At 38.1% G+C, this 20,643-nt stretch overlaps 1 protein-coding gene and 1 long non-coding RNA gene across 2 annotated transcripts in view; one reads left to right on the top strand and one right to left on the bottom strand.

Moving 5' to 3' along the window:
- PSME4 (proteasome activator subunit 4) overlaps window positions 1–10,294 on the bottom strand; it is an 82,153-nt gene extending 71,859 nt beyond the window's left edge. Inside the window, exon 1 of the mRNA XM_037528071.2 lies at window positions 9,849–10,294. Coding sequence (XP_037383968.1) covers window positions 9,849–10,090 — 242 coding nt within the window. The 5' untranslated portion in view covers window positions 10,091–10,294. The remainder of the gene's footprint in view (window positions 1–9,848) is intronic.
- Window positions 10,295–10,449: 155 nt separating this feature from the next.
- Window positions 10,450–20,643, top strand: part of LOC119259300 (uncharacterized) — a 79,972-nt gene continuing 69,778 nt past the window's right edge. Inside the window, exons 1-3 of the long non-coding RNA XR_005128423.2 lie at window positions 10,450–10,587; window positions 13,273–13,311; window positions 16,968–17,044. This is a non-coding gene — a long non-coding RNA (uncharacterized LOC119259300). The remainder of the gene's footprint in view (window positions 10,588–13,272; window positions 13,312–16,967; window positions 17,045–20,643) is intronic.

Raw genomic sequence — 20,643 nt, 5'->3', positions numbered from 1 at the left:
GCACAGAACTGTGACGCTGTCTGCAGCCTCTGCAGTGTGGGTTCGATTCCCGGTCAGCCGGGGAGATACCCACATGGCACGGCATACCTCTCCTGTCTTGCCTGCTGCTCCCCTCAGCAGTGTATTTCAGTAGATCTGCCTGTTCTGCTCCCCACTCTGTCTCTGGTGAATCCTTTCACCTTCCTGTGCCTCTGGCCTGTACCTCAGTTCTTGTATAAATAAATAAATCTTTTTAAAAATTATTGAAATCATTAAAAATATAATAATATTTCAACTTATATTTTCTAATTAGTTCTGAGGCTAAATATATTTTGCTTACTACATACTATAATTATTGGCTTACAAATATAAAAATAAAATTTATTTAAAAAATACGTAAGATTGTTTAAAAAAAAATAAATACGGATAGGAATTAAAAAAAAAATTATCTGCTTATATCCTTGGAAGCCTATCTACCCTTTAAGACTTTCTCCTTCATGAAATCTTCATTTCCAACTAATAGTTCTCTATCCTTTCTACCCCTTGAGAGCTTATATCAAACTTGAGAACTGTTTACATTCTATTTCATACTATACTTATGGATGCATACTTTACTGTATTTTGTTAGATGACTGAAAGTTACTTGGTGTCAGGAAACATGCCTCTATACCTATTCAAACCTCATTTAAAAAAAAAAAAAGATTTATTTATTTATTTATACAAGCACTGGGTACAGTCAGAAGCATGGGAGGGTGAGTGAATTCACCAGAGCCAGAGCAGGGAGCAGAACAGGCAGACTGAAGAAATACACTGCTGAGGGGAGCAGCGGGTGCGGCAGAAGAGGTCTGTCGCACCATGTGGGACCCTCACCGGCGGCCGGGGATCGAACCAGTGCTGCAGAGGCTGCGGGCAGCTTCGCAGCCCAGCGCTCAACCACTGTGCCACCAGGGGAGGCCCTCAGTTTTAACCAGAAGAAACAAAGTGAGAAATATTTTCTGAGAAGTATTTTTTTATCTAATTGAATGTACAAGTACATCTTGAAAAACCTATGTGGCCTATATAATAACAAACAGATCATTGGGGCTAATTCTATATATTTTTTAAAAAAATTAAAAAACCCTTTAAACTAACATTACATCTGACCAAGTTCACCAAATTGGCTTGAAAACATAAGAGTGGTTTCTAAAACACTAAAAAGCAGGCCTATAATTTTTACCAAGGATTTCTGACACAAAGGCTCTACATGAACAAGGACATCTGAGCTATAAACTTTTTATGCCCATCTATTACAGGTGGACACACACTGGAGTTTCAGCATATTGTATTTCAGAGACATTCCTTATGACATTCAATCTGACATGACAATTTTTAGAATAATAAAGTCATTCACTATTAACACCTAGTAATGATGCCACTATTCTCCCAGTTGCTTCTCTTTTGAAGCATGGATAACAGCATCCATTTCTTGAAATGCTTTACAGGGTATCATTTAAGAATCAGTCATGGCAACAGGCAAAGAAAATATAAAAATAGATAATAGCCCTGGAGCATACAGCCTAGAGAGGAAAAGAGGTTTTCTGTACGCTGCACTGAGTACAGACTTCAACAGTTTCAAGGTCAATTTGCTCATATCTATCTCTGGTCCCCCACAATAAATGGCTCCTAGCTATTTAAATGGCTTACCTAGCCAAATAATCCTACCTCAAGACTCAGCTGTGTTTTTCCTTTCCCTGGGTAGTTTTCCCAGGATATACCATTCAGGGAGCCTTTCTTCCTTTAGACACAGACACAGGCACAGACACATGGCTAAGAACAAGAGCATGCAAATCAGCTATTTCATAACTTCACTTAAGTCTCATTTCTTCCATGGTAAAACTGGATAATAAATATACCTAGTAAATACACCTAGAGTTCATAGGGTTGTTGGTGAAAATTAAATGAAATAATGAACGTAATTCCCTCAACAAAGCGCTAGCACATTCTGAGCCCTCATCATACAGTAGGTAGAATTTGTATCACTCTTCTCATAATCTCTCGTTAAATGAGTGTAACGCTCTCTTGAAAGATATCACAGGGCCTCCCTGGTAGCACAGGCGGTTGAGCACAGCACTGTGAAGCTGTCCACAGCCTCTGCAGTGCCAGTTCGATCCCCGCCGGCCGTGGAGATACCCACATGGCACGGCAGACCTCTCTTGCCCGCTGCTCCCCTCAGCAGTGTATTTCACTTAGTCTGCCTGTTCTGTTCCCCACTCTCTCTGGTGAATCCTCTCACCTCCCGCACAACTGGTCTGCATATTTATACTGTTTCTTGTATAAATAAATCAATCTTTAAAAAAAAAAAAGTTACCCCAAGTTACTGGTATTTTTAAATTATTGTAACTTCATTTTTCATCCCTTATATATTTACATATCTCAGTAAGTATAAATGATCCAAAGTACAGAAACTTGTTAAATCAATGGCTTTCAAAATTTTTGGCTACAACCCACATTAATAAATACATAATCACACACTGAAGCAAAGGTCATACACATTCACCCTTACAACTTCCAAATTTAGTGAATTGAGACTACTTCATAGACAACCCCCCTTAAACAGAAACCATTCAAAACCTACACTGAATTAGGTTGTTTTCACTACCTGTTGGTTATGTACCATAACATGGAAAATTCTAACACTTATCTGTGAGCATACAGATTAAAAAAAAAAAAGTGAAAACAAAACTAAAAGCAAACTGAAAACATTTTACTTTATTAAATTATGATGTCAGAAAATCACATTTCTAAATCATCCCTCAATTTGTTAAATGTTAACTTTCCTCCTGCCTGACACAAAATAGGGACCTTTATTCAAGATATGCTCACAGAAATTTGACATTCTATTTATTGGGTTATTTGGAGGTGATCTATCTTCCCTTCAAAATACAAACTATCCCAACTAAACTCTTTGGAATCTGTCCAAAATATAAACACGTGCAAAAAATTGTGTTCATGAAATTTCTTGCTCTAAAAAAATTCTACTTCATCCTTGGCTTAAAAAAGAAAATCATCACAAAATGAAATGAACCACCCACACTTAACATAGCCCAATGATTATTAATACATTTCCATTTAGACTTTCTATCATTAAAAGACTATAAAACATTTTAAATAATTCTTAAGCAATCTCTAATTTGTTTGAAGTACAATACTATTCACAAACCCAGTTCATAAGTACAATGGAGTTAGCTTTTACTTAGGAAGGGAAAAAACCTTTACTTTTAAACCCTAAAATTTAGGTTCGAGGTATTATGAAAAAGTCACATTAGAAATTAACATTAAAAAGTCTTGACCAGTATGAAAATTTTATGGCCTATCTATCAAAAATTACAATAACTGTATTCTGAATTGCATAACATCAAGTATTTAACCACACAATTATTACAGACTTATTTTTAAATGAAAGTGTTGGTCAAATTCCCTTATGCAACCACGTAATCTACTTTCTTCTCCATGACTTTGTTAAACCCCACTCCCCCATACCCTTTCTCTCTTTGGATTATGAAACGCCATTTTCTTCCTTATCCAAAATGCTCCTTCCCTCCACATTTTGGTTAAATATATACTTTCTTTTGAACCCGGTATTAAAATAGATCTTATCCTAGATTTGCTTTTCTCAATTTTTTGACTGTAAAAGTAACGATTCCTTAAAACTGCATAATACTTTAGTTTATTAACAAAAAAGCTAATTATAATATTACTGAATACCTATAAATGTATATGCCACTGTACTAAGAGGTAGAGAGGAGTGCTAAGACAGACACGGACCTCAAGAAAGCTTATACTAGAGAAGATGTGCACACAATGAATACAAAAGCATGAACAAGGGATCTGAACAAGGGATACAAAAAGGGCTCTAAAGGGAAGAAATGCTAAGCATAAGCCAAATATGGAAGTAGCCAACTTCAAGATTCCAAATGGAAATATTTATATTATGTGCTGCTTTTAACATTCCAGGGGCAGCCTAAAAGAATACAGAGGTTTTCTGTTGTTGTTTGCTTGTGGTTGCTTTCATTGCCATGTTCTCAGTTTGTTGTTCATCATATGAATCAGATTTTCATCTACTTTTCTACATGGAGGGTTAGAAGGGAAAAAGATTTGGATTTTGTATTTAAAAAGGGACAGGGGATATTCTCCAGAACCTAAATGAATGAAAACAGTTAACTCCCAGGTTCCACAATGAGAACAACTGGCTTAGAAACCATATGCTTATTTACTAATAACTATGCACCTCTTAAAAAAACAATAATCAGTTTTCATTTCACTTCAAATAAAAACAAACATTTCTAAGGCAACTTTACTATACTTCACCAGACACTTGAGAAAATTGTTTTTAAATAATACATCCAGATTTCAGAACTAATAGTATAATCTTTCACTATTTTTCCTCCTGCTTATCTCAGTGTCTCACCATAGGCATTAAATAAAACATGGTCAAAATGAGAATTTTTTTGAAGTACCACACTAAGAATTCATATATTTTTTCCCCAAAATTTCTTGATGAAGCTACACCTTGTGTAGCATGTTCTACATAAACAAAAATGTGTACAGAGAGGAAGAGCAAATTAGAACTTCCCTGGAGAGCAGGACTCTTTCACTGACATATCCCAAGGTGCCAAAAGAGGAAATAATTTGTTCCAAGATGACTCCTGCCTCTAGTACTTTGTATCAAACTATGTATTAAACTAAAGTGGAAATAATTCAAGGGCATCCTTGTTGCCTTAGGATTGATCCCATGTCTCTAAAAATAAGAGGGAGAAAAGATATTTTACTATGCAAATATTCACAATGAAATATTTCTTGGATCTTTGTCCAAGGAAGACTGTAGTAAACAATACAAAATAAAGCAAATGAAACCTCAGAAGTAAAATCACAAATTTTATAAATTAGCAGAACTTCCGGAGGTTGATGAAAGTGACAATGGATTAATTATTTTAGGTTTGAATGGTATTGGTATTGACTTGTTTCATTCCTTTCCCCTTTGAGATACATATGGGAAACATTTATAAATGACATAGTATGCTTCAAAAGTAATGACTAAAGGGGATGCTGGAAGGAACATGATTGGCCATGAGCTAGTAAATATTAAAGATGGGTGGTGGGCATAAAGAAATTCATTATATTATTGTATTATTGTCTTTTGTATGTTTGCTATTTTCCATAATAAAAAAGAAAAATGTCAGAAAACTGTAGAACTCAGAATCACACATTTAGCTACTGATAAATGAGATTCTGGCAGAAACAGTTAGCTAGTGAAGAGAAAACCAGCAAAGCATTTTGAAAAGAATGGTTGAAAGTCACCACTGGAACACAGGCAGGGTCTCAATTTTTTAAAATAATATATTTGACATTACTATTAAAAAAATCAAATGTGGGGGCGGGGAATTGAGGTTTATAGAGCTTCGTACTTTTTATTCAATTTTTCTCTGAATCTAAAAGTACTCTAAACAATAAAGCTTGTAAATTTAAAAAAAAATTATAAAGCATAACTTAATTGTACTATTTATAATACTTTGTCAGAAAAATTCATGTCACCAAAATCACTTAACTCATTTTTCTGGTAAGAAAAATCAGCTTGACAAATTCTGGTTCCCACTTTGAATGGTCATTTAGTAAGACTACTTTCTATCATTGGTTCTTACTGATTAATGTGGTAATTTGTGAAGGATGAAAGATTCTTTTAAAAATAAAAAGCACTTGTATTTATTGTACACTTCACAGGTTTTTTAAGATCTACTCTCTTCACAATTTCAATACTTAAATAAGTTCATCATGTTAATAAAGAATTGAGATTCTGGGCCTCCCTGGTGGCGCAGCGGTTGAGCGCTGGGTTTTGAAGCTGCCTGCAGTCTCTGCAGCGCCAGTTCGATCCCCGGCCGCTGGGAGAGGGTCCCACATGGTGCGCAGACCTCTTCTGCAGCCCACTGCTCCCCTCAGCAGTGTACTTCGTCAATCTACCTGCTCTGCTCTCCCCTCTGACTCTGGTGAATTCTCTCACCCTCCCACGCTTCTGACTGTACCCAGTGCTTGTATAAATAAAAAAATAAATCTTAAAAAAAATAATAATAATTGAGATTCTACTTTCTTCCCCAACACAGATAATATGAATTTAGTGCTGCTGTGGTCACATATTTCCACAAGAGGAGGTCAATGTACTCTATAACTCATATTCTGACTAAACTTAAGTTTCCAGTATATATGATATGGCTCCATCTGGAACAATCTACTTCCCATACAGAAAGGCTACATGTTTATAATAATAATTAAACAAGGGAGCTACAGTCTAATTATAATTAGTAAATGAAATGATTCCTCAATACAGTCATTTTGTTATAAAATAAAAAAATACCATACTTCAGTGTAACAAATAAGGCATCAAATTTGCTTCATAAAACATCAAACCCACACTTCACTTCAATCAAAATTCTGTGCAAAAAAGAAACGGAGGTAAGCATGGAGGAAACAGACACCCATTCACTTGTTCTCCCTCCTTTCCCCTTCTTCCAGACCAATTCAATGGCACAAAGTGCTACAAAGTCCCCTATGAACTAGCTCAGTGATTTTTCAAACAGAATCTTTAGGAGCCCTGAGCAGCCTTCAGAAATTCTACTTATCAGAGAAGTATTAAAAAGGAAAAACAAAACCAAAAGTGTGGTTTTAGTCTACCTGAGGAATCCAATTTTGTGCCTTAAATTTTGCTTATGAAACAGTCTACTTCTAAGTTTGAGAAGCCATTAATAACTTTTGCTTTCCAAAAGTAGTCTCAAATAGCTTTAAAAAAAAAAAAAAGACCAAATGATGTGTTGGCAGCAAAGCCAAGTATAGATAAACTGAGGTCTTCAGAATAGATCTATTTCCCTTTATGAAAGAGCAAGGGAGAAAGAAGTTTCAAGAACACCTTTCTTCAACTCCCTCCATTATCTATACAGGCCACATGAGTTACCTACAGATGACTTTTACTTACAAAGTCCATGAGGTCTTTATTGGTGTTTTTCCCAAAGACTACTAGTTTGCCTCTTCTCTCCAATGAGGCAGTTTTAATATTTTAAACTGTCTGTACAAATGAGCTGTATTCTATGATAAGAGTCTTTCTTTTTAAATATATAACAACTGCCTTCACAAAGATGCTAAAGCAACAGACCTTTGAGTCTCAGTATTAATTGAAACAAATATAGTAACTACTAAAATGTGGCAAAGTTAACTACTAAAATAAGGCAAAAAGTCAAAAGGGGAAACCAAAGGTAGAGCCTTCGTTACCTCCCAATCTAGATTCAACCTCACAAAATACCTGTGACACCTCAGATTAGGAAAACTAGTATTATGGAAGAGTGGAGAATCCAGCCCTACTGTCTCTGATCAGCATTTATACCCTGATCTTCTTTAGAAGTGCACTTATCTATGCAACTATTTTCAGTACTTCAGAAACTGGCCATTCCTTCTAAAAAAGACACACATTGGCTTATGTGTGGCTGTACAAGATTTTAAAAAATACAATCAAAACCAGAGCAAATCATTCTCAGGAATTACTTAGTTCAACCCCCTCTTTTCACACACAGTACTGAAAAAAGTTTACTTAAGCAGAGCCAGTGACAGAAATTAGATTTTATTTTCATTAATATTTTTCATTCTTCTACAAAGTACTAAATATAATCACTAATCAGTTAATTCACAGCTATTGTCAGCATGTGTTGGCATCATTTAGATGTAACCTTGTGCAATACACACAAGGCTTAAAAACAAGCACAACTATAAACAGGTCACCTTAACATGACTAAGGAAAAAAAATACACTCAGGATCAAAACATGCCCCACCAAGTGCAAAATGTTTCACACTGCAATCCCAAGAATAGGTTTATAGTATTTAGCCACTGTTCCAAAATAAAATTCTACTTGGTAGCATTTTTTTTCTAGTTATTTAGATACATATTTTGGGGTTCATAGATTATCAAGCCATCTAACTTCAGACTTGCCTTAGAAACTATATTGATCTCCACTATATTTTTAGCTCCCTCAAGGTAAAAGTTACTAATGCCTAATAACCCAAATAACAAAACTTCAGTGCTACTTTGCTAAGTTTGGTAACAATAAATATGTCAGAAAACAATGCTTAACTATGCCTGTGCTTAGATTCTAGATTCACAAATTCCAGTCAAATGTATAGTCACATAATGGTATGTTTATATTTTGTGCACCTAAAAAGAACTGTTTGTGTCTCCAAAAATGGTTATTCTCTGGCAAATGTGATCCAAGTGATTAATATGGGATATTGCTGGAATTGACAAAATAACTAATTTTATTGTGACTAAGTAGCACTTGGGAGGCTTTCTTGAAAAATCACTTGAATTTTAAATTATTCATAAAATATTCTTCCATTTTGACTAAAGTGAGTCTTTTTGTTGCATTTCTTCCTTCCCCCACTCTCATCTAAGTTTTCTTATGGATCCTAACACCACAACAAACTTTTTTCTACCCTTACCATAAGGAGCTGTTAACCTTGGCATTTTATGGTCACTGTGAAAAGGGCAAAACTTTAGTTTTGTTTATTTTTAATCAAAATGAAAAGGTAATTATTCCCACCATCACTCCCCAAGTGGAGATGAGAAATTTGTCAAAGGCTCCCTAATAATTGACAGATAATTATGATTAAGAATTATCCAATGAGGAAATGTAGAGAAGACTATTATTGCATTACAAAACCCTGAGTCATCACCCAGTTCACTCAGCAGATTTGGATAAACATTGGGTAAGTGACTTATATCTTGCGTGCTCACCCAGCCACACTTGCATGCATAAACATACAATGTTGCCAGATTCTGTATACAATTAAGCAAACAAGACACGGTAAAATTCTTTTCTAAAAAGTTGTTCTGACACAGTGAAGATACCCACCTACCATATTATCTCAACCTCCCCTCCCCATTCTGTATTTTCATGGTCCTTTTCTCCCTAATTTAAGTGATACTAGAGTTTGCAACTAGTGTATGCAAAATAATAAATGAACAGAGCCGGTGAAACGATTTAGGTAATCTAAAGTCATCTGAGAGACACGGAAATTAACACAAACGTGATACTAATAACACGCAGAGCAGCCTGACAGCTTCTCTTCTTTATTTTCCTTGGTATCGTAAATTCTCAAAGGAAATGTTACAAGGAGCAACATAACACTTTCTCGAGGTTCCAAGACTCCACATTCTCAACATTAACGTGTAGTGCACGGCCCAACGAATGCGCTGAAGGCTGATTTTAAAGCACTTTTCAATCAAATCCACAAAGACTAAGCAGGCCCCAAAGAAGCCAAATCTATTAGTCCCCCGCGACCTCACAGCAATTCAGAAAGTTACCAGAAGCGAATTGAAGGATACGAAGAGGCGGGGACCGCAGGGAAATAAAAGTGCCGAGGGAAGCACCAGAAGTCGAGCTGTTTCCCCAAAGACGAATCCTATCTAACCCCTCTGTCCTACCAGCAAAGGTCCACGAAGGACCCTTGAGCCCGGATCATCTCTCCTCCTGAGGGCCGGTGTCCTCGGTTCTCAGAGGCCCCGCAGGTCACAAGAAAACAACCTGAGCCCTAGAGAGGAAGCAGCTGGGGACGACGTAGAGGGCTGTTGAGGGCCGGGAAGATCCCATAAGAATGGAGAAAGGAGGTGGGAGGAATGCTCCTTGGGTTTCCATAGGGGCCCGGGGAGCAGCCCAAGGGGTACGGCTCGAGCAGGGGCAAAGTTGAGGGTTCAGTCCTCCAGCGTGGACAAAGAGCAGCCCCCCCACCCCCCAACCCCGACGCCTTCCCACTGAGCCTCTGCCCGCGGCCGGTCCAGCGCGCCCGACACACTTACGTGGAGAGTTTCCTGGTCCAGAAGAGGCCCCCGGGCCACAGCTCTTGGAGCTGCACGGCTCGGCCCAGGTTGCTTTTGATCTGGGCCAGCTGCAAGTCGGACTCCGCGTCCAACCGCTCCGCGTAGGGCAGCAGCTTGTTGTAGACGATCTCCTTCTGCGGGACGAAGCCCCAAGGGTGCGTCCCCGGACGCCCGCCCGGCTCCGGGGGATCCCCGCCGTCCGCCCGCTCGGCAGGCTCCATGAGTCCAGTGACACCCCCCACCCCTCCCACCCTAGCCCGCCCCGGCCCCCAGCCCTGTCCGGGCTCCGCCTCCTTAGCGTCGTCGTCGCCCCGCGGCCGCCCGCGGCCCGTCGCTCTCGGCCGCCCGCTGGGCCCCCTCCCCTGGCCGGCACGCTGCTGGCCCCCGCGCGGTCCCCGGTTCGTTGGCGGCGGCAGCGGCCACTCCGCCCGCCCCGCACCGGCTCGGCTGGTGACGCTGCAGCCGCCGGGGCCGGAGGTTCCGGACCGGCCTCAAGTCACTTCCGGGGCGGGGCGGGGCGGGGCGGGGCGGCTGCGTCGCAGGGGCTGGTGGCGGCCGCCGCGCCGGGAGCCCAGGGGCCGCGCCTTCCTCGCCGCGGGTCGGGCTCGGAGCCCCCACCCTGGGCCTCTGCGCCCGAGCGAAGCTGGCCCACCGGAAACACGAGGCCGAATTCCAAACTATTGTCCCGCCTCGCCTGGGGTCGCGCTCTCTAGAACCGGTAGTCGCCGTCGCCGCCGGCTCGGGGCGGGGGGGGGGCCTGGTCCCCTCGGCGAGGCTGTCTGGAAAAACAGACGTGCTCGGTGCTCGTCCCACTTGTTCCTGGAGAGACTGGCTCTGCCTCCCCCAAACCCTCACCTTTCGGGTGTTATTTCCGCCCTCGTTGCAAAGAAGGGAATAGTTCCTCACACACCCAGAAAGGATTGAACCGTTATGTTATTGTCAGAAGCTCTTTTTCAGGCGCTTGAGATGGAAAGTTTAAAAACACTTGGCTGCTTCTGCCCTTCAGGAATTTACGGCTGTTGACGGGGGAAGAAGCAATTATCAGACAATACTGTTAATTGCTAGATGAGTATATAGGATGCCTTGGGAATACCTGAAGAGTTCAAAGTGGAGAGATGTTGCTTTCCTGGAGGTGACACTTAAGGTTGAACTTCAAAGTTTAGGGCAGGCTGGTTAGAAAAAAGAAGGGAGCAATATATATATTTTGCGGTTGAGGGAACAGGTCAGACTGCAAGCATGCTGTCTAGGAATCAAAGAAGTTCAGATTGGCTAAAGAATGCTTGCGAGAGGAAAACAAAGAATTGAGACTGAAAAGGAAATGTTAGGGAATTTTTAGAGCTTTGTCTTAAAGGCAACAAGAAACTGAAAGACGTTAAGCATGGGAGTGGCATGATATAATTTACATTTTTGAAGAGTCACTCTGGCTATGTATGGAGAATGGATTAGAACAGCTAAGATTGAAAACAGAGGACCCCTTAAGGAAATGTGACATGATGGCCTGCATGTCAGCTGAAATGATGAGGGAGCTATTTCAGCAAATAGAACGGACTGAACTTGGTAGTTGATGGAGTGTGATGAGTGTAAGAAGAGGAAGAAAAAGGGTGGTGTCAGATTTCTGGCTTCAGGAAGCTGGGTAGATAGTGAAACCCAAAGATAAATAACACAGCAAAAGACAACTTGGGAGGCAGATGCCTAAGTAGTTTTGGCATCTGGAGGGTGAGCTAAACTGAATCATTATTATAGGATCAGAGTATAGGTGGGTTGGAGGAAATAAGATACAAAGTATTGTTTATAGATAAACTAAACATCCTAAAATTTGTAAGAGTGTATCTGAGCAAGGATCCGTTGGAACTGTGCAGTGCTAAACCAGAAGCTGGTAGCAGCACAGGAGCCAGGAGAAAGAGTTAAAGTGCTGAAGCAAAAAAAAAAAAAAAAAAAAAAAAAAAAAGGAAATTATCTATTTGGCTATAGCTTAAAACCTAGCAGACTGTCATTGTCCTTAGTATTTACATTTTGTAATCTTGGGGCATTTACAGGTTAAGAATTTGCTTTGCTTTTGCAGACTGCATGGCAATGGAGTCACCCCAGACTAATAACAATATGATAAAAACAGGGCATTTGAACTCTAAGGAACCCTGTTCTTAAAGAATGGGCAGAGAAAGAGGAGGCTACAAAGAATGCTCTCCCCAAAAGCAGTTACAGAGGTCTAGGAAAACTGGCATACTTAGAAGCAGAATGTTTCAAATGGAGAAAGTGATTGATATTTACCCAAGGTGACTGACAGGTCAAATGAAACCAATACCTGAGAAAGGTTTACTGGACTTGTTGATAAAGCCGATAAGGATAATTTCAATGGCATGTGGAAATGGAAACAAGGTCATAATGCCAAGGAGCAATGGGAAGTAAATAAATAGAGGCAACAAATGTGGAAAACATTTTTTTAAGATGTTGGATGGGATGCACAGGAGAGAAATAACAGAGGTAGCTGGAGTAATGAGAGAAAATTTTAAAGATGGAATATATTTAAATACTGAGGAGAAGGAGCCAGTGGAGATAAGCTGAAGATATGTGGGTGAGGATGACAGAGAGTGGGAGAGAATGTGGTCACTGGCCCTTAGCAGTTAGCCAGACTACTGCTGTTGTCAGAGGAGAAAAGCAGGGGAGGATAGTTGCAAATGCAGGTAGTTGCAAACGCAGAAAGGTTTTCAGATTTGGTGCTTTTGTTTTTGTAAAATGAGGAAATGCAAATGTTGGGAGGAAGAGTTGGACAGAAGATTGGAAATTAGAGATTTAAAGTAGTCTCAGAATTTGGAAAACTAATTAGAGAAACAGTAGACTTGCTTTGGCAATTAAGACCAAAATATGAACTTACTCTATGCAAAATTTAGTGATTTTTTTCCTCCAGTAATGGGTAAGCAGCCCAGAATTGTATGACATACAGGTTGGTATGACAGAATGACAAGAGAGCAAGAGGATATTTATACATGTATATACACATGCACACACACACATACGTGTGTAATATAGTGGTGTTACCTACTATTTATTAAGCACTTCTCTCAGCCAGTTCTTTACTTGCATTACTCAATGAATTCTTTCCTCTTAATAGAGATAATTGGGTTGGGAATATTTGAAAACAGAGTGGCTTAAGTCTAAATTGGTTCAAGTCTAAGTGAAAGTGGCAAGAGCTGAGAGGCAATTGTAGAGAAGTCAAGGAACTCAGATCCTGAGGAAGGAGGTACAGAAGCAATATGCAAACATTAACCAGAGCAAGGATATAGGAGAACAGGAATGTGTGGATTTTAGATTTCAAAGAAGAAAGTTTCCTGTATGTGGATGTCTGCACTGGAAAAGTCAAGGAATTATTGGGGCAAATCAATAAAGTCTTTTTCTGTTTTTCTAGGTGAAGATTAATAGAAAACTCAATTGAAAGTCCTTTCAGGTGAGAAAATTGGAAGACCTTAAGTTGCTTAGGAGGGTATAGTCTGTTATTATTGGAGATAGTAACCCAAAGCCCGGTGTCAATTTTCTCTGCTAGATCAATTCTTAAGTGCTCTAGATACTCTACCAAAGTGTTCAGCCCATTATCTCAGACCCTGAGAGACACAGTGACTTCTTGTCAGACCCCCAGGAAGATGACTATAAACCCTCTTCTTGCAAAACCCAGGAAGTACACTAGCCCTTCTTAGAAAATATTCTGATGAAAAGAGGTTTCTCCTCAAACTGTAGAAATTGGCAGTGATACTTCTCAATCAAATATTTATGTCTTTGAGATACTTATTGGCCCAAAACATGATAATAAACTTATTAGCAGTGAACAAAAATGACAGATTGTTAGTTTCGTGCCTTCCCCTGTCTTAGTTTTTTCTGTATAAGATGTATTTGAGGCTAGAGCTATATTGGCAAGTAAATGAATTTATGTTGCCAGAGCATAATATTTTGAAGTATTTGAATTATATTAGACTGACTTGTTCTTATATAACCAATATCTAGTCTCGTATGTTGCAGTTATTACAGATACAAGAATATTGAATCTGAGAAATTATTTTTCTAGTTGCTAGGTTTTTTAAAAACTAGTTGCTAGTTTTTAAATTTTCATCCCCAAGCCCTTCTCATCCAGCCATAGTACCCCCTTAAGTTTATTTGAACTAGAGTATATTTTGAGTTCAATTTTTAGCAAGGAGAAAATTAAGACTGAAAATGAATTTTTCTATGATTATTTTACTGTTTATAAGACATTTCATCATTTCTCTGCAATGTAGCTAGATTTGGGGTTCTTTTTATTTATCTTGCAAAGGATTTATGTGGTGTTTTGTTTTGTTTTGTTTTGTTTTGTTTTGTTTAAAGGCTTATTTATTTATGCATATAAGAGCTGGGGTGTAGGCCAGAGATGTGGGTGGTGAGAGGATTCACCAGAGATAGAATGGGGAGCAGAACAGGCAGATTGACTGAAATACACTGCTGAGGGAGCAGCAGGTGAGTCAGAAGAGGTCTGCTGTGCCATATGGGTCACCTCCCTGGCTGGGGGTTGAACTCATGCTGTAGTAGTTGTGGATTGCTTCATAGTGCTGACTCTTAACCCCTTGCACCACCAGGGAGGCCCAGATTTATGTTTCTGAATAAAAAATTTCGTATCACTCATCAATCATTCAAAACTTCCAACTATTATCTTTTCACAATTTTTTGTTTCCCTTTCCTCCTTGTAGAATTCCCATTAGACATATGTTGTACCTTATTCTAATCTCCATATCTTTTATGTTGCTAGTCTTTGTCTTTCTACCTCATTCTAAATAACTTTATGAGATCAGTTTCTGTTTCTTAGAATTCTTTGTTCATCTGTGTCTGATCTGCTGTTTAACTTGTCCACTGAGCTTCTAATTCCAATGATTATAGTTTTAATTTTAAAAATTCTATTTAGTTCTTTTCTAAAACTGCCTGTTCTATTTTTCATTGAGTTTTACTCTTTATGGTTCAAATGAACTCTTTAATTAGTTTAGATGTATTTTATTATTTCAGACAATCATATGGACATTCTCTTATCTCATATTGCTGGAGTTGTCATGTGTTTCTTGACTTTTGTTCATAGTGGATAATTTGCTTGTATTTTATATTTTTTTATTTTATTAGATTATCTTCAGATCACTTTTTCTTTTTCTGTGGGAATCCTGTGTGACCCAGAGTCATTCTTCTGGTTTGATTCACTAGATCCACAAAAATATCATGGGCCCAATAACAACCAACATTTATGTTCACTTTTCAACTAGTTTAAATTTGGGTGTTGAGTCAATGCCAGTTAAACCCTTGGAGAGTTTTGTTTTTATGCAGTATTTTACTTCCAACCTCATTAGATCTAATATTTCAACTTCTTTTCCTGCATAGATGTTCAAACCCAACTCATTTGCTGTTTCCAAATCCAATAACTTGACCCTAAAGTTGATGCAGAGTTAACCCACACATTTATCACTCCTGCTTTCCTTTCCTTCTACTTTCCTTTCCTCTTTGTGGTATCTGGAGATTTTCCTTTTCTATGTGTGAGCTCATCCGTGCTTATCACGTGTATTTAATGTGGTCTTCCTACATTAGAGGTTTTGTACTTTAACTCAAGTAACCATGCCACTGGAACTAGAAGATGCTTAAGGAATGAGCTTCTAACTCTAAAATATTAAACATCATTGGGAGTAAAAAGGAGCAATTATAGGCAAACAAGAACTTTTTTAGAATTCTCATGTAGTCCATTGGTGATGCCTATCCACCAAGCTATATTTATTTAATGATTAAAAAATAACATATTGTTTTTAAAAACACCTATTTGATACTTAAATGTTAAAAGAGTTTTTCAGCACCACTGAAGCTCTTTATGTATCTTTTTTTGACAAGCTATGAATAATGTAGGAGGCCACAGCTTCCTTCATAATCAAATATAGTAAAGAGATGTATTGTATTTTTTAATGGTAGTTGAAGAAATTAACAATAGAGTCAGTGGAGAGATAATAACTAATGCATAAAGAAGATAAACACTTTTTCCACCTACTCCCATTTTTATATGTATAAATAGAATATGCCTTACTCATAGACAGAGAATGGAATTGTCTGCATGAATAATTTCAATAGCCAGAAAAACACTCATACTTTATCTGACATTTGAAATGCTACTCTGCAATCTGTTTCTTTGTACTAAGCAGAATCTCTCAAAATTTAGACTCATGGGTTGGTGGGGTAATAGATCAAATTCCCAGTTCTCCAGAGTGAATTATGTTAATGTAATAAACATTTATTGAGTGCCTCCTGAGTACCAAGTTTAATATTTTAAGATGAATGACAGAACTTGTTCTCAAGGAGTTCAGTGCATAGTGAATTGACAGATAGACAGATATTTTAACAAACAGATAAATTAAAATTATAACCAAATGTCAGTTGGGATCTGCCTGCCTCTTAAGATCTTTAGATAAAACAAATTCAAGCTTCTTCCATAAAATTTTAAATATTCAGTGTCTCATCCAGTAGTTCTATCAGTTTGGGAGGAAGGTGGCTTATATTTTCATCGTTGCTCCCAGTTCTAAACTTCTGCTTTTGCTAAACTATTGTGTCACGTGATCATCTCACTGTCAACGCCTGTTGTCCCTGCTCCAGTACTACTTTAACCCAAACATGGGACCGGGCTTTGCCCCTTAATTTCTATATAACAAACAATTCATGTGTGTGTTAATAAAAGGTAAACAGGTTCATGAGAAAGGGATTTACATGCTAGAAATAGAAACAACTTAAAATTTAATGTAAAAAGATTTTATTTCCGGGCCTCCCTGGTGGGCAGCGGTTGAGCGCTGGGCTTGAGGCTGCCGGCAGCTTCTGCAGCATTGGTTCAATCCCCGGCCGCCGGTGAGGGTCCCACATGGCGCGCAGACCTCTCCTGCCGTGCCCGCTGCTCCCCTCAGCAGTGTATTTCAGCAGTCTGCCTGTTCTGCTCCCCACCCTGGCTCTAGTGAATTCTCTCACCCTCCCACGCTTCTGACTGTACCCAGTGCTTGTATAAATAAATAAACAAATCTTTAAAAAAAAAAAGATTTTATTTCCTAAATGAAATCTTTCCTTTTCTAAAAGATCCATATTTGTGTGGTTCCTGACATGGACTTCACTGTCTAGTGGGGCAAACAGACATCAAACAAGTCATCCTACAGGTATTTAATTATAATTTTGTTAAATATTTTATTAACTTAATGGTGTTCTGACTGTGTAGAACAATCAGAATGCCCTAGACTGGCAAACCTAGAAAGATTTCTCTAAGAAGTAGCATTTAATGAATGAAGAGTTGGGGAGATTGATAAATAGAGATAATCTGGCTAGCAAAACAGTGTCTAGGCTTATGTTGAAAATTGAGCTTGCTTGCAAAACTCCAAAAAGGCCATGTGTTCAAGTAGAGAGAGTGACAGTGGCAAATAAGCAAAGAAACTAAACAGAGTTAAATTATGTGAGACTTTGTAATTTGGGTTCAGAATCTGGGATTTTATCATAAAAGTTATTTCAAGTGTATGAATACGGTGCTGTGGGCAGTAACCATATTCTTGGGGGAAGCTTAAGTGATGGCACTGGCATGGTGAGGTTTTAAAATCAACTGGATAAGTATATACAAAGTAGAGGCATTATTATGCACAATGGCCTGAAGTTTTCTGGTGGGCCCTAGTTAGGCCAGGGAGCAATGAAATCAGTGTGGACCACAGAAAGTATGGGTAATGGCAAGAGAAGAGACAAGAAGGTAAGCTGAGGCCAGATTACAAATAGTCAAATATGCCTTTCTAAGGTGTTTGGGGTTTATCCTGTAAGCACTGAGGCAGAGACATGACATGAAAAGCCTTATAGTTTAGGTAGAGAGCTATACATTATTATCTGTGTCATAACAACAATAACAAAAACAATACATTGAAGGAGCAACCAGTGACGAATAGTAAGGTGCCTAAGAGGTAAAATGATGGAAGGATAAAAAATATCTTAGTAATTGGCAATTAGGAACTTGATCCCAATACTGAGTCAGGAAATTAACAATTTAGAAAAAATTAACAAATTTAATCTGGTATACATTAATAAATAATACATTGAAATTGAATAGGGCTTATCCCAGGGATACAAAGCTAGTTCAGTGTTAGAAAACTGACCAATAAAAATCATCATATAAATGCAGAAAAACTGACATCTTGACAAATGTTGCAGAATAAATGCAGAAAAACACTCTATGCAATGTACTTATTTGTGATAGAAATTCTTATAAAATTAGAAAGCAAAAGGGTAATTCTTTAAACCTGATAAAAATATTCTCTATCTATACTTACACAGTGAAATTTTGGAAGCCAACCCATTAAAATCCGAAGAAAACAAGGATGCTAGTTATATCAGTAAATTGAGGAGGGTTATACACTATTAATAAACATTCCCAAAATCTCAGTGACTATATTTTTATAGTTTACTATATTTTCTTTCAAGTCAAGCGGGGATCCTGCTCAACTTGTCTTCACTCTAGGATCCAAGCTGATAGAACAGCAGCTATGTGGAAAACAGCAGAAATGTATACATATAGTCACCAAAAGACATCCACTTCAATATTTATACCAGTATTCAGTGGTTTTTTTTTTTTTTTTTAAGGATTTATTTGTTTATTTATACAAGGTCTGGGTACAGTCAGAAGCGCGGGAGGGTGAGAGAATCCACCAGAGCCAGAGTGGGGAGCAGAGCAGGCATAAGGACCGAAGTACACTGCTGAGGGGAGCAGCGGCAGGAGAGGTCTGTGCACCATGTGGGACCCTCCTCCAGTGGTCAGGGAGCAGCCGGGGATCGAGGCTGTGGGCAGCTTCGCAACCCAGCGCTCAACTGCTACACTACTGGGGAGGCCCAGTGTTCAGTGTTTAAATGTAACTATCCAAATGCCTGTCAACTGTAGAATGGATAAATTGTGATATATTTGCACAATGAACTACAACATAGCAGTGAGAATGAAAAATGAACAAATACATTCAATAATATGGATGAATCTCAGAAATACAATTTTGGAGCAATAAAATAGACACACATGCGCATGTTTCATATGGTTCTGTTAAGTTGTAACAGGTCAAACTAATCTGCGGTGTTAGAAGTTAGAATGGTAGTACCTTTGAGGCTCAGGTACAGAATAAAAGGGTATATAAAAGAAGCTTCTGGGGCTGCTGTTTATGTTCTGTTTTTTCATGTGGGACCTCATTACATGGATGTGATCAGTAAGTTAAATTTCATTGGTCTGTATATTTGTGGTATATGCTCTTTTATTTATATGTAGTAGGCTTTTATATATGTACATGAAATTAAAAAGTGTCAACTCCAGGTTTCTTTATGAAATGTAGGCTCCTCATTCCCATTTAGCCTAGAAAACAAGCTAAGTCTTTCCTTTACCTGTTTAAAATGGGCATTTTATTTTAAACTTATATAGTCATTGATGGATACAAACATTTACTGTGGGAAAAACTGTCATCCCTACCCAAAGAAGATAGCCTGTCTTTCTGGACTCAGAACCTGAAAATTTCAATTTTCAATTTTTTTTAAAAATCTTTTTATTGTGAGATATTTGTAAATTCACATGTAGTTGTAGAAATAATATATGGAGATTCCTTTACTCAGATTCCTGAAGTTGCTATCACTGTGCATATTGGTACCATCACTGTGATATTGGTATCATCTGTAATCCAATATCATAATTAGGAGATATATATGTATATATTAGGATATATATATATACAGTCAAGAACAGTTCCATCAAAACAAGGATCCCTTCTGTTGCCCTTTATTAACGTTATTTATTTACCCGATTCCTCTCTTATCCCTAACCCCTGGAAATCACTATTCTATTCTTTTTTTCTACAATTTTATCCTTTCAAAACTGTTATATAAATGGAATAACATGGGATGTCAATTTTTGGGATTGGATATTTTCACTTAGTTTAATTCCTTGAGAATCATTCAAGATGTTGCATATACTAATAGCTTCTTTTTATTGCTGAATAGCATTCTGTGGTATGGAAGTACTGTAGTTTGTTTCACCATTTGTTGAAAGACATCTGAGTTATTTTTGTCTATTCCAAATAAAGCTGCTAGGACATTCGACTACAGGGCTTCATGTGAACATGTTTTAATTTCTCTGGGATAAATGCCCAGGATTGTAATTGCTGGGTCATGCTGGGTTGCAAGTTCTGTAAATAATAAACTGCCAAAAAGTTGTCCATTTACATTCTCACCAGCAGTGTATGTGCAATCTAGTTTCTCTGCAGCCTTGCCAATATTTTGTGTTGTCACTGCTGTTTATTTTAACCATTTTAATGTATATAGTATATTTTGTTGTGAATTTATTTGCATTTCCCTAATGGCCTATGGTGTTGACCAAGTTTTATTTGCCACCTACGTTTCTTCATTGGTGAACTGTCTGCTCAGGTTTTCCCCCCTGCTTTCTAATTGCATTACTTAGCTTTTTACTGTTGAATTTTGAGAGTCCTCTATACAGTATATTTAAGATATTTTTCCTTTGTTATATGTGTGGCTTTTAAATATTTTCTCCTTGTTTGTACCTTGTCTTTATTTCCTCTTTATAAGGTCATTTGCAGGATAATAGTTTTTAATTTTGATGAAGTCCTACTTCTTTTTTTTTAATTTTTATTGTTTATTTATTTAATTTAAATTTTATTTTTATATTCCCCATACAATTACAACCCCCTTATTTTGACCCCAATCCCTCCTTTCCCCGCCCCCCAACCCCTGAAGTCCT

The sequence above is a fragment of the Talpa occidentalis genome, unplaced genomic scaffold (assembly GCF_014898055.3).
Source record: "Talpa occidentalis isolate TD23 unplaced genomic scaffold, MPIMG_talOcc4v2.1 talOcc4.5, whole genome shotgun sequence".
Taxonomy (NCBI): domain Eukaryota; kingdom Metazoa; phylum Chordata; class Mammalia; order Eulipotyphla; family Talpidae; genus Talpa; species Talpa occidentalis.
The sequence above is the reverse complement of the archived record's forward strand: the minus strand, read 5'-3'. Positions and strand labels throughout refer to the sequence as shown.